This window comes from Podarcis pityusensis (genome assembly GCF_964106645.2).
Source record: "Podarcis pityusensis genome assembly, chromosome: 3".
Lineage (NCBI taxonomy): Eukaryota > Metazoa > Chordata > Lepidosauria > Squamata > Lacertidae > Podarcis > Podarcis pityusensis.
The window spans coordinates 67,212,480-67,235,560 of NC_138026.1; the positions used below are offsets into that span (position 1 = coordinate 67,212,480).

The following is a 23,081-nucleotide window of genomic DNA, read 5'->3' on the forward strand; positions in this document are numbered from 1 at the left end:
GTGGTACCTCAGGTTACATACACTTCAGGTTACATACTCTTCAGGTTACAGACTCCGCTAACCCAGAAATAGTGCTTCAGGTTAAGCACTTTGCTTCAGGATGAGAACAGAAATCGTGCTCCGGCGGCGTGGTGGCAGCAGGAGGCCCCATTAGCTAAAGTGGTGCTTCAGGTTAAGAACAGTTTCAGGTTAAGTACGGACCTCCGGAACGAATTAAGTACTTAACCCAAGGTACCACTGTAACCTGTTGCAGTAATCTAACCTAGATTACCAGAGCATGGACAACAGTAGTTAGGCTATCCCTGTCCAGATAAGGGCACCCACAGATCTCTCTTCACCCTGCACCTACTTTCCAACTTTCTGTATCCCTGCTTGGTACACCAAAACTGTAATGCAGTATGACTTGAAGACAGATTACTTGAAAACTGTAGGCAAAATTTATAACACATCACGGTGAACAATTATAGCATTATCATGCCCCTATGGCTTACTATTTCAGGGTTTCTGTATGGGATTCCCCTTGATTTTTGGAAGTCCTTTGCTCCAATTCCTGAGATTTTAACTTCTTGAAATTTAATTTATATATTATTTTATATTGCATTTTTTTTTTATTATAGTAGGCCACATTGACACCCAGGTGGTAAAAAGTAGGACCTCATTTTTTAAAATAAGGCGACCTCTTCCGTCCACTACAGAAATCTTGCACTTACCTTTTCATCATGAAGTGATTAAGATTCATAAGAGATGCCTTCCTGACACCAAATAATGTAAGCAGCCATAAAAAAATAAAGACATGCAGAAGAACCACATCAGATCATTGTGGCTCCTTTCTCCTTCCTGATCCCATCTCTTTCATTCCCTGCAACCCTTTCACTCTGAACTTGTTTTGTGGGCTTTCTGTAAAATTATAGTCTAAACATTTTTTTAAAAAATGGATTCAGGTGGATGTCTGTGGTTCTCCAGGGTGGTGTGGTGGGATCAAGAAAAAAGTTGTGGATCATGCCTTGTAACAACTCATAAAATGAATCAAAATGCTGTAATGTTTTTCTTCTCCCATCCAAAAACATGTTTCCTAGTACATTTGTGTAATGCTGCAACAGCCCCATCGTGTGGTCTCCTTTAAGCTATGCAATAACTAAGCAGTCACTGTAAAAAAAGAAAATGGTGTAACTTAGGCCAGTTGAAGGACCCTAGAAAAGATACCAGCCCCATGCAATTTTTCGAGCAACCTACATTTTCAAAGCTCGATTGTGGCATAATTACTAATAAGTACCTAAAACAGCATAAGGCAAAGCTAAGGCTATGTGCAATATAATACACAATCAATGCCACAGAACTTCTAAAAAACTGGAAGAGAAAATGTTTGGAGGGAGCAACATTTCACTGTTAGGTGCAAAAAGTTGGTAGTAGCGTCACAATATAGCTGGAATCAAGGGGATATATCAAGTATATGAGCAAGAATTCAAATGGGCTAAGCGCCACACCACTGTGCATACAAGTACCACAGGAATCCCTGCAGTAAAATAAGCTCTCATACATACCAGACAGAGCTTAAAATGCTCCCACTCTCTGATAAGTTCTTGATTTCTAAGTATGGCGAAGAAATGTTCTTTCCAGCTGCATGTGTGCAATATCTGTCATGGAACTCTTTGTTATGAGAGAGGATTAAAAAACACACACAGTTCTTGTTCTTATTGCTCGGGGCAATTTGCCTTTCTAAAAATCTAGACCAGGAGTTGGGAACCTCAAGGCCAGAGGTCAAATGTGACCCTCCAAGCCTATTTGTCCCTAGTGACTCTTCATTGGGCCTGAACTGTGATGTGCACATGGCTAGCTTGGCATGGAGTGTGTGACTGCCACCCCCATTGTATGGAGTTCTGTCCATGCAGGAATGTACCTGTCTCTAGTTATTTGCGTGCTGTAACAAACATAGTGCTGGTATTATTTATAAAGTTAAATTTATTTTTCAGCATAGAGACAGACAAATATTTAAGTATTTACAAGTATATAGGCAGGAGACGCATATTGGATTTGAAGAAAAGTAAAGTAAAGGGATAACTGGCCATCAGGATATTTGCCCAGGAATGAAATGGGGGCATGATAAACAATATTGTTTCAGCAGTTATGAAGACCAGAGTGGTTATTAATCCCAGTCACATCCAATGCTTTGAAAATAATTAGACAAAACTTGGTCAATAAATATTTCAAACCGCAAATACAAGGGTATTATTGCGTATTTAGCAAAAAATGCATTTCATATCCATTGTCATTCAACAGTAAAGTTCTAAAAGCTTTTGTAAGGCATGAAGTCTGAATACATTAAAACAAAAGCTCATTCCTTAAAACCAATTTATTCTACTGAACTTTCAAAACCTAATTCCACTTTCTGTCCAGATGCTAGCTTGCTACCCTCTCCATCCCCTTAAAACAAATTGAATTTAATTTTTTTTGGCGAATACCCTTTTTAAAACAGCAGGTAGGACATTTGGAATAGCAAATTCATTTTTTAAAAAATTTAAAAGCATCTAACCCACTGGAAAAGTTCCAAAATACATTTGTTTTCATTCTTTTAAAAAAAATGGTTTTAAACAAGTCAGTTCTTTCTTTCATATTCACTCTTTTGGACTTCCAAATCAGGTCCCATTAAAGCCTGCGTAAATTTTGTTTGCTTTTTTTGGTACCAGGAAGGGGTCCTGATTTGAAGGAGGGCTTCAAAGACTTTCCACTTGAGCAGTCCTTGGCACTATGGTAGCTGCATAAGCACTTTGTGCAAAAGTCAAAACCACAGCCTTCACGGATACATGTTGCCCTCTGCAGATGGGAATCATACTTAGCAGGTGAACCACAGTAACTGCAGACTTTCAGGCTTTCAGTGTTTTTCAAAGTCATGGCAACCTGTTGAGCAAAATAAATAATAAAAAAAAATTAAAAGGATTTTGCTTTTGTAAACATCTCCCTGAATCAAAATGAAGCTCATTTAAATAGACACACCATGTTTTTACAGCTTGCTTGCCCTTCTAAAAAGAATTTAAGGCTTCCTCTACTTCAAATTCTATTGTCAAAAGATACAGCCTGTTAAACAGTTCAATATGTTGCTTGCTTAATCTGGCTTCACAAGGTTTGTACTGTATAAGAATAACTGGCACATGATATGGGGCCATTGTACTTGAAATTATTACTAACAATGTGGCATCACCAGAAGCCACTCAGAATTAAAAGCACTTTACCTCGGAAAACTGTGTGTACCGGCTGTAGGAGGAAGAGCTCTGGTTGTCCACCTTGATTCTGGATGCTTTTTTAGAGTTTTGTGCAGCTGATACTTTCTGAACGTGAGTTAATGGTTCTCGACAAAGAGCATATTCCCTTGTATCACCCTGTCTGGAGGCCTTCACTCTGTTACTCTGCCAAGAAAATAATGTTTATTACAAGACTGCGGATTGAAAAAGAAAGTAAAGTGCTAATTATCTGTTAGTATACACACACATCGGAACCTGCTTTTGTATTCAGGGAGTAAAGAAACAAAAGCAGAATAAGGAAACTTAGCTGATACTTCGGAGACGTCTTCCTTCTAGTTTCTGGCAGTATTCCTACAAAAGACAATCTACCATCTGACCAATAGATGGCTCAGCACCTTTGCCAAATTCTCAGGAATTTTCATGAATAAAAGATCCCTGGTGTAGAACACGGCATTTTAACTCACAGCTTGTATCAGCCCTCCAGGTGGCATATGGCCCAATAGCCTCCAAATGTGTCTTTGGGGACCTTATTAAAAACTGAGGTATTAAAAATTATATTAAAAATCTAATTAGATTAAAAATTAGTGTTTTTTGCTTTTGGAACTTCCAAAGAGAGCAATACAAATATGGATTGGCTGGCAGGCTACTAAATGTATGTGTAGGCCAATATCTTCCCCAAATTTATTTGCAAGACTGGAACCAGGGCTTCAAAAAAAATCCATTTGATGGACTGCCAGTAGCAACAGCCACTGGCCACATTCACAGTCCAGTGTTGGCTTAGTAAGCTGAGATATGTCTGAGGTTCATAGAAGTATAGAGTTGGAAGGGACCACAGGGACCATCTAGTCCAACCCCCTGCAACGCAGGAATCTTTTTGCCCAATGTGCATGCATCCACGTACAGCACCTTTATGTAAGCATGCATGCATGACAGGAAGCCTCTATTAGTCATACATTTCTATTCCAACCGAACTGGAAACCATGGTTAATATCGCCCAAACAAACCAGGTTCTGAAAACCAGCTTTTTAAGCCACCTTTTCATATTCTGACTTGTTTAGAAGCCATTATCTGCTGTCTCCTGGTTTGGACATAATGGGAAATTAGTTAATTGTTGCTTCCTAGATTGTATGTTTGCAAAGTGCTGTGTCTGGTTGTATGAAGTTTCGGAATATCTCAGATGATTAAAACAAGATTTGATTGTACAGGCATTGCCACTGGCAATCTAGCATATAGACTCCTGGCATGCTTTGCTGCTTGCACAATTAGCAGTGCAAAACAGCTGCATGCAAAGCTGACCAAGGCCCAGCCCTTACTCTTGAGCCTTGCCACATATATTAATCAGGCCCTACCAAGTTATCTGGCACAAATAAAAGCAGGCTAACAAATCCAGCCAAAACCTGCGGGCCTGAGAAAACGAGCAAGTTACCTTTATAGGAGGGGTGTATATACCTTTTCAGCCCAATGGCCAACATGTCAGTGGTGGGTGGGGCCAGAGGCAAAACTGGGTGGAGCAACAAATCCAAATTGTGCCTTTGTACAGTAGACTAGTTCCTATGCATGTACCTCTCTACCCTCATAGAAGGAAGAGGCATCATCAGAATTCATGGAGGCATTTCAGCCATGCTGAGAGCCTGTGAGGTGTGTGCCCTGGGCCAGACAGAGCCTGAGGTTCTCCACCTCTGCTTTTTAGCTTGTGTTAGCAATCAGAGGCTTGCAACAGAAATGATGGAACCCCTTGCCCCAGTTCCTAGATGTGTAGGTGCTTCAATAATAAAAACAGGACTTAGAATGGGGGAAAGTAGAGAATCTTACCAAAGTCAATTTCAGTGCTTTGTTATACATCTGGAAAGCCCACTTGTCATCTTGTAGAATTTTTTTCCATGTAGTGCTCACTTTAGCCACACTGTTGTGAAAAAAACCATCAGTTATATTCAGAAAATAAGATCAAATCCTGTTGCTTAACCAAGTAAACAATTCTACCTATAGATACCTCCAAGGCACCATTTATAAACCTTTCCATTATTATAAAACTATAGGCAACCTCAGTGCAGAGATGTACATTCATCTCCCTTCTATGCACTTTTAGAAAGGACGTGCACGTTTCAGAAGTGTCCACTCTAAGCTTAGCACAGCATAGGAGTTGGACAGCTTCATATTCTATTCTGAATAGTTCGAAATGAAATAAAGGAAAGCAGAAATGAAAAATGATAAAGGGTTCTAACATCTACAAATATAAAATTGTTTTCCCTACCAATGCCTTAACAAATTAAATTGAATGGGTAACATCCGATGTCATGTGAACAGACTTCCCCTTCCTCGCCTCATATGCTCAGAAGGTCTTCCAATCCTCCAGAGTATATTTTGGAGTGTGGTGCAACTGCAAAGGGGAACAGAAAGAGGAATCCTGTTGCGTGACCAACAGGTCTCTTCTGCTGATTGGATGTCACCCAACGAAGGTCATTCTGAGATATTAATATTTATTGCCAGAGCACTGGGAACAGACAGTAAAAGAATATTCGCACAATACTTCACATGGATATGCTAGCAGACACATATGTCTCCATGCAATATTCGTCCATGAGGAAAATCAGTGCACCACACAGTAAAAATGGTCTCTTGAGCTTGACCTTATAATTCAGCTTAATGTACAGACACCATATTAAATGAACTCACTTTATCAAGTCCATATAGCTGAGATGCTTTAAGATACTTGCTAGCAGATGACTGAACTTTCCACAGAACAGCTCACCAAGAATGTCTAATTTATCTAGTCCCATTTTTTTGCCAATTAGATTCCTAAATTCCATGTTTTGCTTAGAAACAATCTTATCTAAGACAAGAGCCCATGTCTTTGGATTTCTTCTACTAGTTTTTTTTAAAGTTGAGCAGACAAGTTCTTCAAAATGGAGGACTGGAAGCAAATTCTTTCTTTGATTAAGATGGTGATTTGGTGTATTATTGATGTTTCCTGCCAAAGGCATGCTATCATCGTGGATGGTAGGTTCGTGCTGATTGCCCAACAAAGAGGAATACCCACTGTCCTCATTTCCATTGTCCATTTCACTGACACTCTGAACATGGCTCCACAATATTTCTTGGTTTTCTTTGTTGTTATGTACAGGTTCCTCGCCACTTTGGATGCTGACACTCTTGGGACTTCCATGGTGCAGGTCACTGTAGAAAACCTTCTGATAGTCTTTATTGCAGTCTTTACAAAAGTCTTTATCATAATTAGCAATACAGAGCTCTTCTGACCTTTTCTCTGTTCCACCTGGTTTTAATGGTGAATATCCACAGTGAACATAGTAACAATTAACATCACGTTTCATTTTCAAAGTGGTTTGTTTTTAAATATTGTCAGATTTGTATCTAAAACAAAAATAAAAAGACATTAGCGTTAAAATTATTTCAGAAGACAATCTGGAAGCATTGTTGAAGGGCTGTTCATTTGTTTTAAAACATTTAATTCAACACTTTCATGTTAATATAAAATTACGCTGCAGAAATATAGGGCTTTTTATACATGTGATTATTTCTTACTGTTTATAGACAGCTCGCTTTAATACAAATGAACAAAATAACTTACAAAACACATTTTACAAGGCATTTTACCTCCAGCGAAGATGAGGATAAACTGCCAAACTAAAAATTATTTACTCTGCATAGACATATTGTATGCCAGGTATGGAGCAACTTGGAAAGCTATAAAAGGAGGGCTACAAAATGGCAGATCAGGATAGATGGTCCTGAATTGGCATGTTTGTCCAATTCCCTGCTCTACAGTTAAAGCATTATCAGTCACATTTCCAGCTGGGTCCTGGGGAAATAATGGTTCTACTTTCTCAAGGATTATTAGGGGGTTCCCCTTCGTTCAGAATGCTGCTTTAGCCTTTCTCCAAGGCGAGGCAGTCATGGAACCTAGTGGTGGCTAAAAAAAATACAGCTATGGTGCATTAAGCACACCGCCAGTCCTTTTCTCAAGCACCCTTCAACACTGAGGTACAGTTTATAATGTGAAGGGGGTGGGGAAATCTAGATGCTGTTTTGGGCATTACATCCTAAAAGGCAGTATATATGCTGTGGGGCAAAATATATTCAGATGTGAGGGAAGATTGCCTCACACTGCCGTCCCCAAAGGAACGAGAAAAAGCCCCCCTCCCCATATCAAGGTGAGTGGCAATCCCGACCCCCCCCCCCATTCGTTGGTTAGAGCAGTCCAAAATCGCTGTTATTTCTCCTCAGCCCGCTGCCATCTCTGAGGGGTTGGGAGGCGCCTTCTCAAGGAGCGCGGGAGATGGGAGAATGGACATGGGAGGCCCGCCCTGCCTGGTTTCCCCCTTAATAAATGTATGTCTTTCTCGGGGGAGGGGGGCAGATATTAATTCGCGCCTCCTACCCCCCCTCCAATTCAAGGCTCGAGCACGCGCTTAATGGCTGCTCCCACCCTGGCGGGCTCCAGATTACAGAAGCTAGGGAGGCGCAAAGGCGCCCGCGCCCTGCAGAAACGGTGCCCGCCAGGCCTCCCAGGGCAGGAAAAATAAGAGGTTGCGGGGCGAGGTGGAGAAAAGGATCTCGGGTGGGTGGAAGAGACCATTCGGTGTTTTTTCACGGGCTCCCCAATCCATATCCCACGTGCGCTGTAAGGCACAATTGGGGTGGGGGGAGGTGGTTGGCCGGGGTGGGGAGAAGCCCATCTCCTGAGCAGATCGCGGGATAATAAACGAGTTCAGTAAACGGAGAAGAGCCAAGGGGGTAAAGGGGATCATTTCCCGCACTTTAAAGGAGCTCCCCGTCCACTACGCGGGAGAGCGACGCAGGGCTTCTCCCGCCGGCGGGACTCCTTTACAGCGTCAGTTCCCTTTTATTGGGGAGAAGAGGGGGAAATATGGACTTTTTCAGCCCATCCATACCAAGCTGGATCCTAATCCCTTCCCATCCATTGCTATCAGGCGTTCTTGGGGGGATTTGGGCCCCCCACATCGCCCCCACCCCAAAGAGGGCATTGCAGCCTTGCAGGCGCCTCTTTCATCCCTGCTTCCCTCCCCTGTACCTGGAACGGAGGAGTCGATGCACTTCTACGTTTTCCTTCCCTTTCCTTCTTCCTCCGTCCTTTTCCCTAACGGGGCTCTTCCTCGGCGCTGCTTCCCCAGCCGCCACTAGCCCGCTTGCCTGCTCTGGGCGGAATTTCTTTGCCGGGTACTTTTAAAAACTTTGAATCTGGTATCCAAAACTAGAGGAGCCAATGGGGAGCCGCCGCTGAAGCTCGGCGGCCAATACGGGGAAAGGGAGAGGCGGAGGCCAATGCCTGCTCGCGAGAGGCGGAGCTGCCGTTGGGGGTGGTTTTCCCTTTCTCTCTCTCGACTACCAAGAGGTTTTAAAGGCTGAGGGCGCGAGCCTGTGCTACTCGGGGCCTTGAGGTGGCGGGGCGGGGGAAAGGCGTGCCATCCCCCGCCCCGCCTCTCTCGAGCTTTGGAGGGAGACGCGTTGGAGCGCGGGAGAGGCTGTGGCGCCTGCCCACGATTTCGAAAGAGCTCGCGCTCTCCTTCCCCGGGCCATTCTATTGGTCAGCGTCTGGCGCCCAGCCCCGGGCTCCTGCGCGTTCAGGAGACACCATTCGGGCCTGGCGGGCTCTCCGCCTCTTCAGACCTCTTGCCACTATAGTATTAGGATAACTGAGGAGGAGGAGGAGACACGTGACACTGTACCGCCTCTTAGACATGTTCCATCTCCCCCGGCCTGCGGTTTTTAATATAACAGGTACAGGAAACTGGTATGTAATTAAGTCTCCTTCTTAAAACGCGAGCTTTCACAATCCTGAGTATGATTAACTTGGCAGCAATTTCCTAAATTAATTGGGTTCTTATAACACAGTCAAGAAACAGGGACCAGAAACTGACCTGGGAGTACAGTATTTCCTTCTATGATACCTGGTTTTTTGGGGGACTGGGGGCGGGCTGGAGTGGATTGGCTTGGTTTAAGGAAGGAGGCAGATTTCATTGTTCAGCTTCTCAGGTATTTTATTTTATAAAGCCTACTACTTTTAAACCCTGCTGCTGTAAACAAATCCTAAAGCTAAACCGTTTCACAGAATTAGGCTGTAGCTTTAAGTCTAAGTAAGTTTGGAATTAAAGCCACAGCTTGCTCCAATATAAGGGTAAAGGGACCCCTGACCATTAGGTCCAGTCGTGGCCGACTCTGGGGTTGCGGCGCTCATCTCGCTTTATTGGCCGAGGGAGCCAGTGTACAGCTTCCAGGTCATGTGGCCAGCATGACTAAGCTGCTTCTGGCGAACCAGAGCAGCACACGGAACCCCCGTTTACCTTCCTGCCGGAGTGGTACCTATTTATCTACTTGCACTTTGACGTGCTTTCGAACTGCTAGGTTGGCAGGAGCAGGGGCCGAGCAACGGGAGCTCACCCCATCGCGGGGATTCGAACTGCCAACCTTCTGATCAGCAAGTCCTAGGCTCTGTGGTTTAACCCACAGCACCACCCACGTCCCAATATATTCATCCTTAAAAAGCACGCTCGTAACAGTAAGGACTCTACTTTGTTGGCCTCCTTCACCTCCACACATGAAAGCGTGGAATTGTAGAGTTGGGACTATGAGGGTCATCTAGTCCAACCCCCTGCACTGCAGAGGGTTTTCCTGTAAACAAGCCTTGCGCTATTATCTTTAATTGTAAGTTTGCAATGTATTCAGGAGGAGAAGCAGATTTAAGCTGCAAGTATGAGAGTACATTCTATTCTGATACTCTAATGGTGCAATCATGTCTTGCTGCAGTGGTCTTGGACAATGAAGCCCAATATTTAGTTTAATCTCTCTTGAAACTTCCGCAGCTACCTGATGGAAATTGCTCCCATTTCTGAATCAAGGACAGCTTGGTAAAGCCTTATCAAAGGTATAAACATTATGAAATTGCATTACAATTAATTTTGTTATTACCATTATTCTACAATAATAGAATTATAGAATAATAGAATACAATAATTCTACAATAGTAGAATTGGACAAATTATGCTAGTAGACCTCAGTTTAAAGCTACAGATTGTAATAAGATTCCTTCTGCCATGTCTACGCCATTTTCCACTGGTTTTAGTGAAAGTTGAATGCACCAAGGCTCTTTCCAGGTCATCAGTTTGCAGCAGTTTTATGTTTGTTGCAAAAGATATTAATACATTCCCACAGCTATCAAGAGTGTTAACTGTGTGGGACTAGGAATGTACCACTACCCTATCTTTCACCCCCTCCCCAAACACATCAGTTACAAAAGCAGCATGGAAGTGCATGAGAGGCACTGGGTACAATCCTAGATAGATGCACTAAGTAATAATTGTGACAGCTATACTTTCCTATCCAACTCTTAGAAGACCAGCTCTTAACAATTTTTATTAGCTTGTTCATAGAGCCTCAAAGCTATCCATAAATTCATTCAACAAATAATGTATCATGAATAAACACATAACACTTCATGCCTCTGAAGTGTTTACGCAGATCTTTACATATAAATAGCAAACACTAACACATTACCTTTGCCTCCAGCTACAAAGCTATCAGTGTTGAATAAAAATCAATGTAATACTTTGCTTTTTAAAAAACAAACAGGGTTAGGAAGAAATACTGGCCCTTAGATAAGGCTATCTGCTACACTGGTGTAGGGTATAATAGATAGTATGGATCTTTCTGCCACAAATTTTAGTATCAAAAGAATATATTATTTCCCCTCTATGTCTAAACATAAAGCAGCATCTATAGGATACTTGTGCAGAGATAAGAGTCGTATGCATAAGTCCCATTGAGTTCCATAAGACTTACTCCCAGGTAAATGTGAATAGGATTGATTCTAAAATTGATCTTAAACACAGTTACAAGAAAGCAACATTTATTGAATTCAGAGAGACTTGCTTTTGGATAATTGTGTTTAGGATCTAAATAGGCAGCATATTTGTTGAGATTCTCCTAAGTAAAAATGTTAATATCATATTTAAATGTTTTATGATCAATAAAGAGCCAAGGCATCCTTCAGCAATACACAAGCTAATATTCCAACAAAGAACAATAAAAATACTTGGAAAATCTTTTACAGCAAATCAGTGTATGAAATAAAATACTATGAAGTTGTTTTTCCAGAAGCAAATGCACTTCATATTTGAAGAATTTATGATTTAAACCTAACAAAAAGTTGTGTTTTTGAGATAGGCACAGTCCTCCCTGAAATTCATTTTACTATAGCACAATAGTGGCTTCACTGCAGAAATGCTTTCTCAGCTTTTAGGACATTCAGGTAGAAATGATTATCTTAAGTAGTTTTAACTACCCTCACTTAATACAGCAACATAATTTTAACTTGGGTAATCTATCCTTTATTTTGGCCACTTGTAGACCCATAATTTTGTTGTGGCCTATAAATTAAGATTACCGTTTCATATCCATCATCTCATGTTCTCCTAAATTGTAAAATATCTTTTGACATAATTTCATTATCCCATGTTGAGAAATTATCACTACAGATATCGGTTTTGTTTATGCCTTTTTAAAGGAAACAAATACTTATATATAGGTGCTTCTTTCCTTGAAACAGGTGAGGCAGATGCTTCAACTTGCCTCTTTCAAGCATGCATGCTCCAGTTATTTAGTTGTAGTGATGCAACAGGTAGACGTAGACAGGAAAGAAATATGGGAATTACATTTAGGGTAGGTTTTCATCTTTTCTCAGTGATTAGAAATAAATCTTATCACTGAGAACAGCCCTACGAAAGGTAAGTAGAAAGAGCTTACTAGAGCTTACTGCCCCAACAAAAAAAGACCAGGATTCTACCCTGCCTTTGATGTAATCATGCCAAGTGATAGAATTAGCTGTCTTGAGGGCAAGGGGTCAGGCACTTCCACTGGATTTAATTGTTACAAACTGCCTTCAGGGCAGGGCAGTAAGGAAGGCAGCCCAACAGAAAGGTAGGGCATCTTTGAAGCCTTCTGCCTTTGTGCTGTAAGCCATGGTTCTTGAATCTTATGAATAAAAACAAGCCACCTATAACAGGGGTAGGCAATCTAAGGCCCAGGGGCCGGATATGGCCCATTCGCCTTCTCAATCCAGCCCGCAGATGGTCCGGAAATCAACGTGTTTTTACATGAGTAGAATGTGTCCTTTTATTCCAAATGCATCTCTGGGTGATTTGTGGGGCATAGGAATTTGTTCATTTCCCCCCTCCCAGAATATAGTCCGGCCCACCACATGGTCTGAGGGACAGTGGACCGGCCCATGGCTGGAAAAGGTTGCTGACCCCTGACCTATAACAACTACCAAGGACAGAAAAGAATTTCTGAGCAAAGGAAAGCTATCTCAGTAAGGCTCTCTGACTCTCTATATGTTGTTTTAAAACAGTGTTTTTTAAAAAACAAACAAACATAAAAGCCCACACATTTCTTACCAGAGAGCTTATGTTAGAGAGTGTACAAGTGGTAAAAGAGACTGATCCTACTGCACTGTGAAAAGGGTAAAATGCTAATTTGTGTACATCATTTTTATCTTGGCTTTAACATTATAAAGAGTGCTATCACTGGCATTATATATTGAAAGATAAGAGTGCAAGATACTGAATTCTCAAGTTAAAGATTGTCATAACACAAGTCGTCTCTTGTTGCAAAGCTTTTCCAGTTTGTCCCAAAGAATCTCTTGGGACTCACTTTTCAACCCTATGTCCTTGCATATCTGGGATTCCCAAAATGTTTCATAGTTTCACAACTGGCTCTAATTTTCCCCCACCCTGAATAATAACAGGCAGGGAATGAAATGTAAAAGCTGTATGAAATAAATGTGCAAAGAACTTTAAAAGTCCCGCAACCCCCAGCAGTATGGCTGTATTCTGTTACAGGTTGATACTAGAGAATAATCACAGAAACCTACTGAACTGCTGGGATAAATCTCCAAAGAGAATATCAGACTGTTTCTAACTAAATCACTGGATCAGAATTTCCCAACTTCAAAGAAGTTACTTGATCTTCTGTGAGACATTTACAAATCACTATTAGATTACCTATTTTTCGCCCCACAGGACGCACTTTTTCCCCTCCAAAAATGAAGGGGAAATGTGTGTGCGTCCTATGGGGCGAATGCAGGCTTTCGCTGAAGCCTGGAGAGCGAGAGGGGTCGGTGCGCACCGACCCCTCTCGCTCTCCAGGCTTCAGGAAGCTATCTGCAAGCCTTGGGAACCCGTGGGAGTTCCTGCTGGTCTCCCAAGGCTTGCGGAGACCTGCCTGCATCCCGAAGCCCGGGGCGCGCTGAGAAGTGCGCTCCGGGCTTCGGGCAGCTCTCCGCAAGCCGTGGGAGACCGGCAGGAAGTCACGCTGGTCTCCCAAGGCTTCTGGAGAGCGGCCTGCATCCCGAAGCCCGGGGCGCACTTCGGGCAGATACCCGCAAGCCTGGGGAGACCGGTGCAACTTCCCGCCAGGCTCCCTAGGCTTGCGGATAGCAGCCTGTTCTGGGGGCTGGGGTTGTGGGAAGCTTGGGCTTCCCCCGCCCCAGCCCCGCGCCGGGGGGGGGGGGAGAGAAATAATTTTTTTTCTTTATTCCCCCCCCCAAAAAAACTAGGTGTGCCCTATGGGCCAGTGTGCCCTATGGGGCGAAAAATACGGTACCTCAGCCTGAAACATGCCGAAGATACTGCTACAGGCATGTGTGCAGGGGTGTGTTTTCTTATTAGTAGCTGGTTTTTTAAAATAAAAAATATTAAATCAAAATTCTTCTTGAAAGCTTTTTAGTGGTGCCTCGCAAGACGAAATTAATCCGTACCGCGAGTCTCTTCGTCTTGCAGTTTTTTCGTCTTGCGAAGCACGGCTATTAGCGGCTTAGCGGCTTTAAGAAAAAGGAAACAAACTCGCAAGAACTTGCAAGACGTTTTGTCTTGCGAAGCAAGCCCATAGGGAAATTCGTCTTGCGGAACGACTCAAAAAACGGAAAACTCTTTCATCTAGCGAGTTTTTCGTCTTGCGGGGCACCACTGTACTTCAAGGTTGTACACAGGAAAGGAAAGTCGGGGCAATATCCAACAAAGTAGTTCCATCAGGCCAATAATTGGTTTGTGCAATGGAGCTTCACCTTCATGCATGCCCCCCCCCCCCAATCTGGTCCAGAGGGTTTGGGAAAGCCCAAAGGCAGATTAAGGGGGCACAGAGAAAGGAAGTTCTGTTTAATAGACAGACATCCTTGTGCTAATGGGACAACTTGGTTGGATGCCCCCCAACATTTCCATCCCTATTTAACAAATTCCTGTCAACTAATTGTAGATAGAATTTCAGAGCAGATTATCCAGTGGGGTTCTTTTTCACAGCACAGTCACAGGTGTGAAAAGCACAGAAAAAGGAACTCCCTATATAGAAAGCCAATTTGATTGGAGTTTGCCACAGCGCAAGGAGTTAAGCAGCCCACTGGGAAGCTGTGAAGATGATATTGGACCTCTGCAGTTGGGAAGAGTAGAGTATTTCAGTGTCCTTTTAAAGACTTGCCATATAAAGTGAGGACTTTTATTATTCTTTTTCAAACCAGCCATTAGGCACTTGCCTGTGAACCATAAGGCTCTTCATTTCCTCTAGATTTCTGGGTTATGAGACAGCAGCTAAAATACCAGTGACCTAGACTCTTCCTTCTGTTTGAAGGCAGGCTCTAGGGGATATCCAATGTGATGCCCTTCAGGCATTGTTATACTCCAACTCCCATCATTCCTGGTCAGCTTGGCCAGTGGTCATGGATGATAGAAAATGAGGTCCAGCTGGCTACCTCTAGGCAGGCTCTAAGGTTCCAAAGTTCCCAGTCAAATTTCCATGTGTGGTAGAAAACTAGGACATGTAAGTATGGGGTGACCAGCTATTTAGACAGCAGGATGGAAAGTGTAACAATGTTCTCTTTACTCATGGGATCCATGTGCATAACTGGGCCAAAGGATTCAACACAAGTAGGCTCAGATTTTAAAGAAGTTTCATTTAACATAACAGAGGGGCAACCAGCAAAAGCCCAATCCTCTGACTTGCTATGGCACCACAGCTGTTAGAATCTTATGTATAATTTTCTAACAATGTCACAATAAATAAATTCAAATTTACATGTGGTGACAAATCCAAGTGCCACTGAAAACAATAAAATTTCTTCCAGGTTTTAGATTAAGGTATCAACATTGTAATAACTTAAAACATCATGTTAGCTTTCTTATTGCACTGAATGATTTTCGCTGTAAAAAAGCCATTCACCGACAGTGTGTTCTCAATTTCTTGCCCACCTCTGAAGAGTACAGCACCAGCATCCATTCAAAAATCTGTCTCAAGTGTCAATTTGCTTAGCACCATCATAGCTGTCTGCTTCAAGAAGCAATTTGAGAATAATGCTAACTTCACCCTTTTTCACAGAAAGAGAGAGATTTCAATGTCAGGTAGGTCCAAAGCTAGCAGATGCAGCAAGCTAGTTGGTTGCATTCTGTACCTGTGGGGCAGATCATCTCAGCCTGGTTGGATCACTTTCAGAAATAACTTCCAATACAGTCTCATAATCAGCATATTCTCTTAGGGACTTTATCATATCATCTAGCAGTTCCTCCCCCAACATGAACCTTTCAATGTCATGCACTGATCTGCTTATTCTGTGATCAGTAACACGATCCTGGGGAAAGTTGTAGGTTCTGATTTTCTCCGACCTTCCTCTGGACCCAGTCTAATCAGAAAAAGAAAAATTTGATCAGGGTTTTTTTATATATACCTAATCCTTTGCAGAGTTAACATAACCAAAAAGACCCAGAAGATAAGCCCTCACCCTGAATAGCTTATGCTCTAAATTGCTTGAGCAAAATAAATAAATGTAGTGTAACAGGAGAGGCTTATAGCTCTCTCCATTATGCTTACACCTAAAAAGCAACTACTGTAAGTAGGAGAAACAGAACATGTGTACTGCATCTCTTATAACATTTCCTGCTTCTGACAAATTGAGGCATCACTTCTCTCAGCCAGTCAAACTTTTAAAGGGAACAGGAGGGAGAGCAGATGCACTTGGAGGTGTCTTGGGCTCTCAGAGACACCTTGCCAGAATATGAAGAAAACAAAAGCATGCTGTATCTAGTTCCTTGGCGACTAACTGGGTTATTGTGCCATGAACAAGAGCTCAGATACATGCATGGATTGGACTGAAAACATATTAGAGATGCAAATGTATGGCATGAAGAGTTAACAAGGAAAACACTATAGGAAACTTATTTTCCCTGCACAAATACACTAACTACTATACCACACCTCTGCCCAAGGTGCTACCAGAAGAACTGTGAGGGCAGTTTCCTCGCCTTCTGAGCACAGCTATAAAAGTCGGGGTGCACACTAATAAGTACTGTCATTAGTTTCAGGGATACACTTAAGGGTATTAACAGACATGCTGGTAAGCTTTATGCTCACTTTATTTTAAGTGAGGTGTTAATTGTTAAATTACTCTACTTCACTGTCAAAATAAAAAAAATCTGTATCTGAAGAAGTGTGCTTGCACACGAAAGCTCATACCAAGAACTAACTTAGTTGGTCTTAAAGGTGCTACTGGAAGGATTTTTTTTATTTTGACTATGGCAGACCAACACGGCTACCTATCTCTACTTCACTGTGTTGTTTAAGAAACCTATTTTTTCTCCACCACACAATGCCTATTAAAATTCCAAGCTTCATGCTGTAGATTTCTTCTTTGCGCCCTCCAGCCCAATTATATCATCAGCTCATGCCTTCTTGTCATGTTTGATGTACGTACTTGTCCCAGTAGAACTTAAACTCAAGTTTCCAGGCACTGATGAAGAGTAAATTAAACATTACCTGAATCTTTCTAGCAATTTCTGTTTTTCTGGTCTCTTCTTCAAGTTTGATACTGTATAGCTTGGCACGAAGGATCTTCATAGCCTTTTCTTTATTTTTTATTTGAGATCTTTCCTGCTGACACTCAGACACAACACCTGCAGCAGCAAGAAAAATGATGTCAGTCAAAAACAAAACAAAGAGTCCTAAGGGAAGGATGAAGGCCAACTTTCAAAGAGCACAGTGAGATCTGACAAGCAATTTAAGTTACACAACTGCTAGTTTCTGAACTCAGGGCTTGGGGAAGTATATGCTACTGTAATGGCAGCAGTGTGAAGCCTGGTGATTACCAAGATAGCAAAACGAAAGCAATAAGCTCCAGTGGGAACAGAGCACTGTTCCTAGGGCCCATCATCCCCGACTACGCGAAAAGAACTGGAATCCAAAAGGATCTGGATACTCAAAGGTTAGTCAACCCTGCACTAGAAGCAGGACGTCTGGTAGGCATTTAGCCCCAAACAGAAAAAAACCAAATACATTGCTATGCTATGTTGCAATTTAAGCAGAAAAGAGGGAAGGCACTGAGGACTGGAAAAGAGAAATAGGAAAAGCTAAATATTAAGTAGATTTGTAAGAAAGGAAGGACCTTGCTGTGATTATGCTTTACTACGGGTAGGCTATTCAGAAGGTACACTGTCTGTTGCAAATAGCATCAAAAGAGGTTAAATGTGGAAACACAAACCCTTTGCACTGTTAACTATAACTAATTCCCACATACTCCAGGAATTCAAATACTATCTGCAGAATTCACACTTATGGTTGGTAAAAACTGTAGTTCAAAGTCAAAATTCATGCAAAGGCCACTGATAATCTGTTTTTTTAAAGCAATGATTAAGGTATCACTGAATTCACAGGTTAACGCAACATTTATTACCTGTACATGCAAACGTTTGAATATGAATGGAAAAATTATGTATTTGTGGATGTGTTAGTCACCCAAATACACTTGTTGGAGAAGCAGTACTGGTGGCAAACCTAGGTTTTCTGACATGTATATATGAAGTTGCCTTACAATGAGTGTCACTCAGGTGGATGCAATACCTCCCCATTCCATGAATCTCCCTAGCACAAAGCTAACTTACTCAACGTATTTTTTTTAACACCTTATATAATTAAGGTGTTCTCAGAGCTTTCTCTAGGGTAGTGATCCCTGGTGGGTAATGCATAGTCAAGACTAGCTGCATGGGTTGGTCAGCAGGTGGCTTCTTCCATGGGTCAGCATCTCAGGGCCAAACACCTTCATCTAGCAGTGGTAATGTGTGCAGGCTTTTTGTGACCTCTGCATTCTGCATGCCATTTGCTTCCCTCTGGTGGCTTGTCCAGTTCTCATTTTAATGGCATTTGCTGCCTACGTCCATGCTTTTTCCACTGTCTCCCTCTCACACACCACCTGCTTCCCACCTACACACTATTAACTACTTCCTGCCCACCTCTCCGTCTCCTCATGTTCTTGTATCCTGTTTCCTCCACCTCACCCCGTGCTCAGGTTATTGGTTTATTTTTCAGCCACCAGCCCTCTGTGTCTCTGCCCTCACTTCCAGTTAATTCCACCCCACCATTTCTACCAGTCTTCTAGCCTGTCTGCAGCTTCCTAGCACCTGTGTGTTATGTCCTTGGCAGGCACAGAAGTCTGCAGCCACTCAGAGCTGGCCCAACAATGGCAGTAAGAAGGTGACCCCTGACACTGAATGAGACCACTCAGGCCATCAACTCTGACTGGCAGCAGTATCCACACTGACTCCTGGAATCTTCTGCCTACACAGCATTGCACTGCTACTAAGCCATGCTCACTGTTTGTGTAAATCATAATATGCAGAAACAGATTTCATCAAGGCAGAAAGCTATAATGTACCTGTGGGAATATGGACGATTCTTACAGCGCTATCAGTTTTATTTACATGCTGACCACCAGCCCCACTGGCTCGTTTAGTTTCAATACGCAAGTCTTTAGGATTAATTGTCAAATTTATCTGCAACGTGAAAGAGACACACTCAACTTATGCTTTGTAAATGAACAGCCAGATAATTCTATTTACAAATCATTCTTATTTAAAATGACAAAGCAAGTTTTTCACTGACACCTGGGGCACCCACCACCCTTTAAAACACTCTTCCGAAACAATAAGCTGCCTTCTGCAGAGAACTATGTATACCACCTAGAGCTCCTTGGTGGAAAGGTGGATTATAAATGAAATAATCAAGTAATAAAATAAATAATTATTCTGAGCATAGTAAGTCTACATAAAAGAGCATATCTGAAAGCAGAGTATTTGAGCACCTACTTAGAATCATAGAATTGTAGCACTGAAAAGGGACCTTAGCGTCATCTAGTCCTACAACTCTGCAACTGTGTAACTGTATCATACCTCATCTGGTTGTGGTAAAATTGCTACAGTCATTGTGCTGGTGTGAATGCGTCCTTGCTTTTCTGTCTTAGGCACTCTCTGGACACGATGTACGCCCCCTTCAAACTTCATTTGTTTATACGTGTCGAGGCCTCCTATAACAGCAGATGCATGTCTCAAACCACCTTCAATAAAAATAAAAATGCACTGTAACTGTATAGTACAATCCATTTGGAAAAGTTCGCTGAAGGATTTATATGGTGACTGATGATTTTAAGCTTGCAACCAGAGTTTGTATTTTGTTCTTAATTTTTGCCCTGTTCCTAGAAAGTTTATAAATAACCGGATATACTGATAACAAACTTGTGTGTTATTGAGTTAAAGGGGGTATCACCAAGCTAAGGAGAACCCTAAGGTTGGCAGAAGTAGAAAAATTCATCAGCATAAAGAACCTAAGACGCCCACCACCCACCCCACTTCACCCTCAAATAAATTCAAACCATTAAGGACTGAACATGAACAGCAGCCAAAGAATGCTGAGTGTCTGTTGTAGTAGTAAAGGCAGAAAACCAGCAGGAGAAGAAAGGGAATGGAACATCCTGAAAGAAGAAAGAGCTGGCTGGAACACCAAACAGGAGCATTCCACACCACAGTATTTTGTTGGGGGTCCCACTCATGTATATTATTGCTTTTACACTGGTTAAGTTCAGACAGTCATCTTTGATCTTATTAACCAGACATATGTTCATGCCCATGGTTTGTGCCTTTGCCTGCACATGCAGCCACAACGATCAAACCAGGAAGTTTCCAATTAATCACAGTTTTCTGCCTCCAACACTCTTCCGGTCCATATCTTTGGTCCATTCCTTAGAGCAATCGGCTGTGGAAAGGCCTATCATAGCCAACCTATGAAAATTCTCATTAATTCATATAATATTCCTATAAACTAGGTCATTATTATAACCAACATATAATTGGGTAAGGAACTGGCCCTCCAGTTGTTGTTGGGTCTAATTGGATGTAATTGTTGGATGCAATTTCTTCAGCAGAGTATTCTAAGAGGGTTACTGAAGGCGGCTTCACACTGTTTTTATGCTACTATTTTCATTTTACTCATGTGGTTGTCATACACAAGAGTGCATGCATCTTTAAACACTAGGTGCATACTGGGCAAACCTCTACAAGATTCCTAGACATGGTTGCTGGATTTCAATGATATATAACCATTCATACTCCAACACTCATATTTAGCAGCAGAAAAAATAAGATGTCCCCTGCAGCAATGTAATGTGTAGGGTGACACTGGTTACTTACCTATGTCACTGGAAGCATATTCCAGAACTTCAAAATTCCACTTTTTATATGCAGCATACTGTTGATACATATCAAACATCTCTGCTGTGAACAGCATTGCTTCCTGCCCTCCAACTCCAGCAGTCACTTCCATGATGAGATCACTTCTATCTGTTTCTTCTGAAGGAATCAAAAGCAATACAATCTGAAACGAAAAAGGGATGCCTTTCTACCCAAATAAAATCTTCAGCCAACAGTATCCTATCACATACCTTGCTGGAACACATGCAATAAGAACAATAATCAATATATATACAGGTGTACCTTGGTTCTCGAACAGAATGCGTTTGAGGAATCCGTTCGACTCCCGAAACCGTTTGAAAACCAAGGTGCGGCTTCCAATTGGCTGCAGAAACCAGAAGGACATTCGGCTTCTGAATATCGTTAAAAAACTCACTTCTGGTTTTCTATTGTTCGGGAGCCGAAACTTAACCAGTTCCAGGCGTTCAGCAACTAAGGTTGACTGTATATGAAAATAATATTGCATATCATATTCCACTCTGGAATTGTTCCCACAATGAAAAGCAATGTTTTAAATAAAAGGAATAAAAAAAGGAAGCAATGTACCTGGTGTTTCAATTCTGCTATCTCTTCCTGACAGGAAACAGCTTCTGTTTCCGCCAGCTTCCGCAAATCTTCATGTTCATCTAGAATACAGCTATTGTTAGCAAATAATGCCTGTAACGATAATACAACTAAAATACCCGGCCCCTGTATAAGAATTTCAGTGCACTAAATGCAGGTACTAATATGACGGCGAGATGGGATGGTCCCTGCGGGAGAGAGCCAAGCCCGGGAAGACTCGCCTCTCTCCCTCTGGTGCAGGCAGGTAGCAAGCTGTGCGGCAGCCACCACTGAAGGCGGCTGCGGAGCCACAGAGCTGCGGCTTAGGGCAACGAGCGCCAAGCGGGCTGTGGCTACGGAGTCTGCCGAGGCGGCCTCACCTTCCTGCGCCAGGCGCTCCATGTCGCGCAGCTCCTGCTCCTTCTCCCGCAGGAGGCGAATCCGCGCTGCCAAGTCCGGCCACGAAGCCCCGCGAAGCAGCCCCGGCTCCTGCTGCTGCCGCTCCAGGAAGCGCTGCAGCGCCGGCAGCTCGAACAGCTCGCGCAAGCCAGCCTGGCTGCTGGAGGAGCGCCGAGGCGCCGTCGCCTCCCACCGCCCCGGCGCGAGGGCAAGGGCGAGCGGCGAAGAAGACAAGGCGCGCGACCTCCACCTCCGCTGTTGCTGCTGCTGCCGCCGCCACAACAGACTGCGCGCAACACTCCGCCACATACCGACGGCAAACTACGCCTTCCCTTGCCCGGAAAGTTTCGGCTTCCGGTCACGAGGCCGGCAACTTCCGGAAACAAACGAACCGGCCCCGCGTCCAGCATAGAGTTAAAACAAGAATGGGCAATACGAACAGCCTTCACTTCGGGTTCACAGTTGGACGGCGTTCTATGCCGGGTAGGAACCGCGTTGGCAAATCACGGAAGCGCTTCATTCCCGAGCCTCTTTAAGACCATGGCCAGGGAATACTCGGTTTCCAGTCCACACATACACGCACACACACACACACCGGAAAAGAGGCTCACTGAGTGGGCTTGTGCAGTCACTCAGCCGAGCCTACATGACAGGGTTGTTGTGAGGATAAGGGGGGAGTGGGAATTGCAAGAGCCGCGCGTGCTGCCCCGAGCTGTACGGAGTAAAGGCGGGAGATAGAGGTAGGGGGATAATAATGCGTGGGCTTCTTTTGCTGGTACGGGTTGTCATGTGTTCAATTGGGCACTGTTTTGTAGGGCTTGCATTGCTAGTTCCAATTCACGGCAACGGCAGCAAAATCCGGAAAAAGCCGAAAAGATGCGACTCCCGACGGGAGGAAGGAGTCAAACTTTTCTATAAACATCATGAAATGAAACATTAGAGAGAGGTAACCCAACAGAATGGTTGCCTCCCGGTTTCTGGGCAATTAATTGAAAGGTGCTGGGATCAGTGGCGTAGCGTGGGGGGTGCAGGGGGGGCCAGCCGCACCGGGCGCAACATCTGGGGGGGGGGGCCCGCTCGCACTCGCAGCTCTCTGCCCCTACCTGGCTCACTCACTCTCTCTCACTGCAGTGCTGGCTGTGCAAATCTGATCCGAGCCGCTGGGTCGCCGCCCACTGTGGAGGGGGTGGGTGCCAGGCGTGCGGTGCGGAGAGAGAGCGAGGGACTATCTGGGGGAGGGACAGTGCAGCGGCCGCCCAGCACGGGAGAGAACCACACTAGACCAGACCAGGCAGCAGCAAGAAGAAGCTGGCAGCGG

The 23,081-nt window shown here is 43.4% G+C and overlaps 2 protein-coding genes and 1 long non-coding RNA gene across 5 annotated transcripts; 1 reads left to right on the forward strand and 2 right to left on the reverse strand.

The window, feature by feature from the left end:
* Positions 1-1,941: 1,941 nt before the first annotated feature.
* Positions 1,942-15,843, reverse strand: FBXO5 (F-box protein 5). 2 transcript variants are annotated; one of them, XM_080998413.1, is made up of 5 exons: positions 15,706-15,843; positions 5,910-6,605; positions 5,049-5,139; positions 3,228-3,401; positions 1,942-2,895 (listed from the first exon to the last, which is right to left on the reverse strand). In XM_080998413.1, exons 2-5 carry the CDS (start codon positions 6,563-6,565, stop codon positions 2,644-2,646), a joined length of 1,173 nt encoding a protein of 390 aa, XP_080854539.1. In that variant the 5' UTR covers positions 6,566-6,605; positions 15,706-15,843; the 3' UTR covers positions 1,942-2,643. The 2 variants fall into 2 exon arrangements, with proteins under 2 accessions (XP_080854539.1, XP_080854538.1); XM_080998412.1 differs by lacking the exon at positions 15,706-15,843 and adding an exon at positions 8,287-8,526.
* LOC308473131 lies at positions 8,751-19,633 on the forward strand. The gene is made up of 3 exons (XR_013983932.1): positions 8,751-8,993; positions 10,076-10,137; positions 19,540-19,633. It is a non-coding gene; the product is annotated as an uncharacterized lncRNA (long non-coding RNA).
* MTRF1L (mitochondrial translation release factor 1 like) lies at positions 11,102-22,072 on the reverse strand (the record flags this gene model as incomplete). Of its 2 annotated transcripts, XM_080998411.1 has the most annotated exons (9): positions 11,102-13,270; positions 13,872-13,986; positions 14,232-15,933; positions 17,064-17,200; positions 18,955-19,072; positions 19,469-19,632; positions 20,762-20,945; positions 21,368-21,447; positions 21,745-22,072. In XM_080998411.1, 7 exons carry the CDS (start codon positions 22,070-22,072, stop codon positions 15,718-15,720), a joined length of 1,227 nt encoding a protein of 408 aa, XP_080854537.1. In that variant the 3' UTR covers positions 11,102-13,270; positions 13,872-13,986; positions 14,232-15,717. The 2 variants fall into 2 exon arrangements, with proteins under 2 accessions (XP_080854537.1, XP_080854536.1); XM_080998410.1 differs by having other exon boundaries at positions 13,872-15,933.
* Between the last annotated feature and the right edge of the window lie 1,009 nt (positions 22,073-23,081).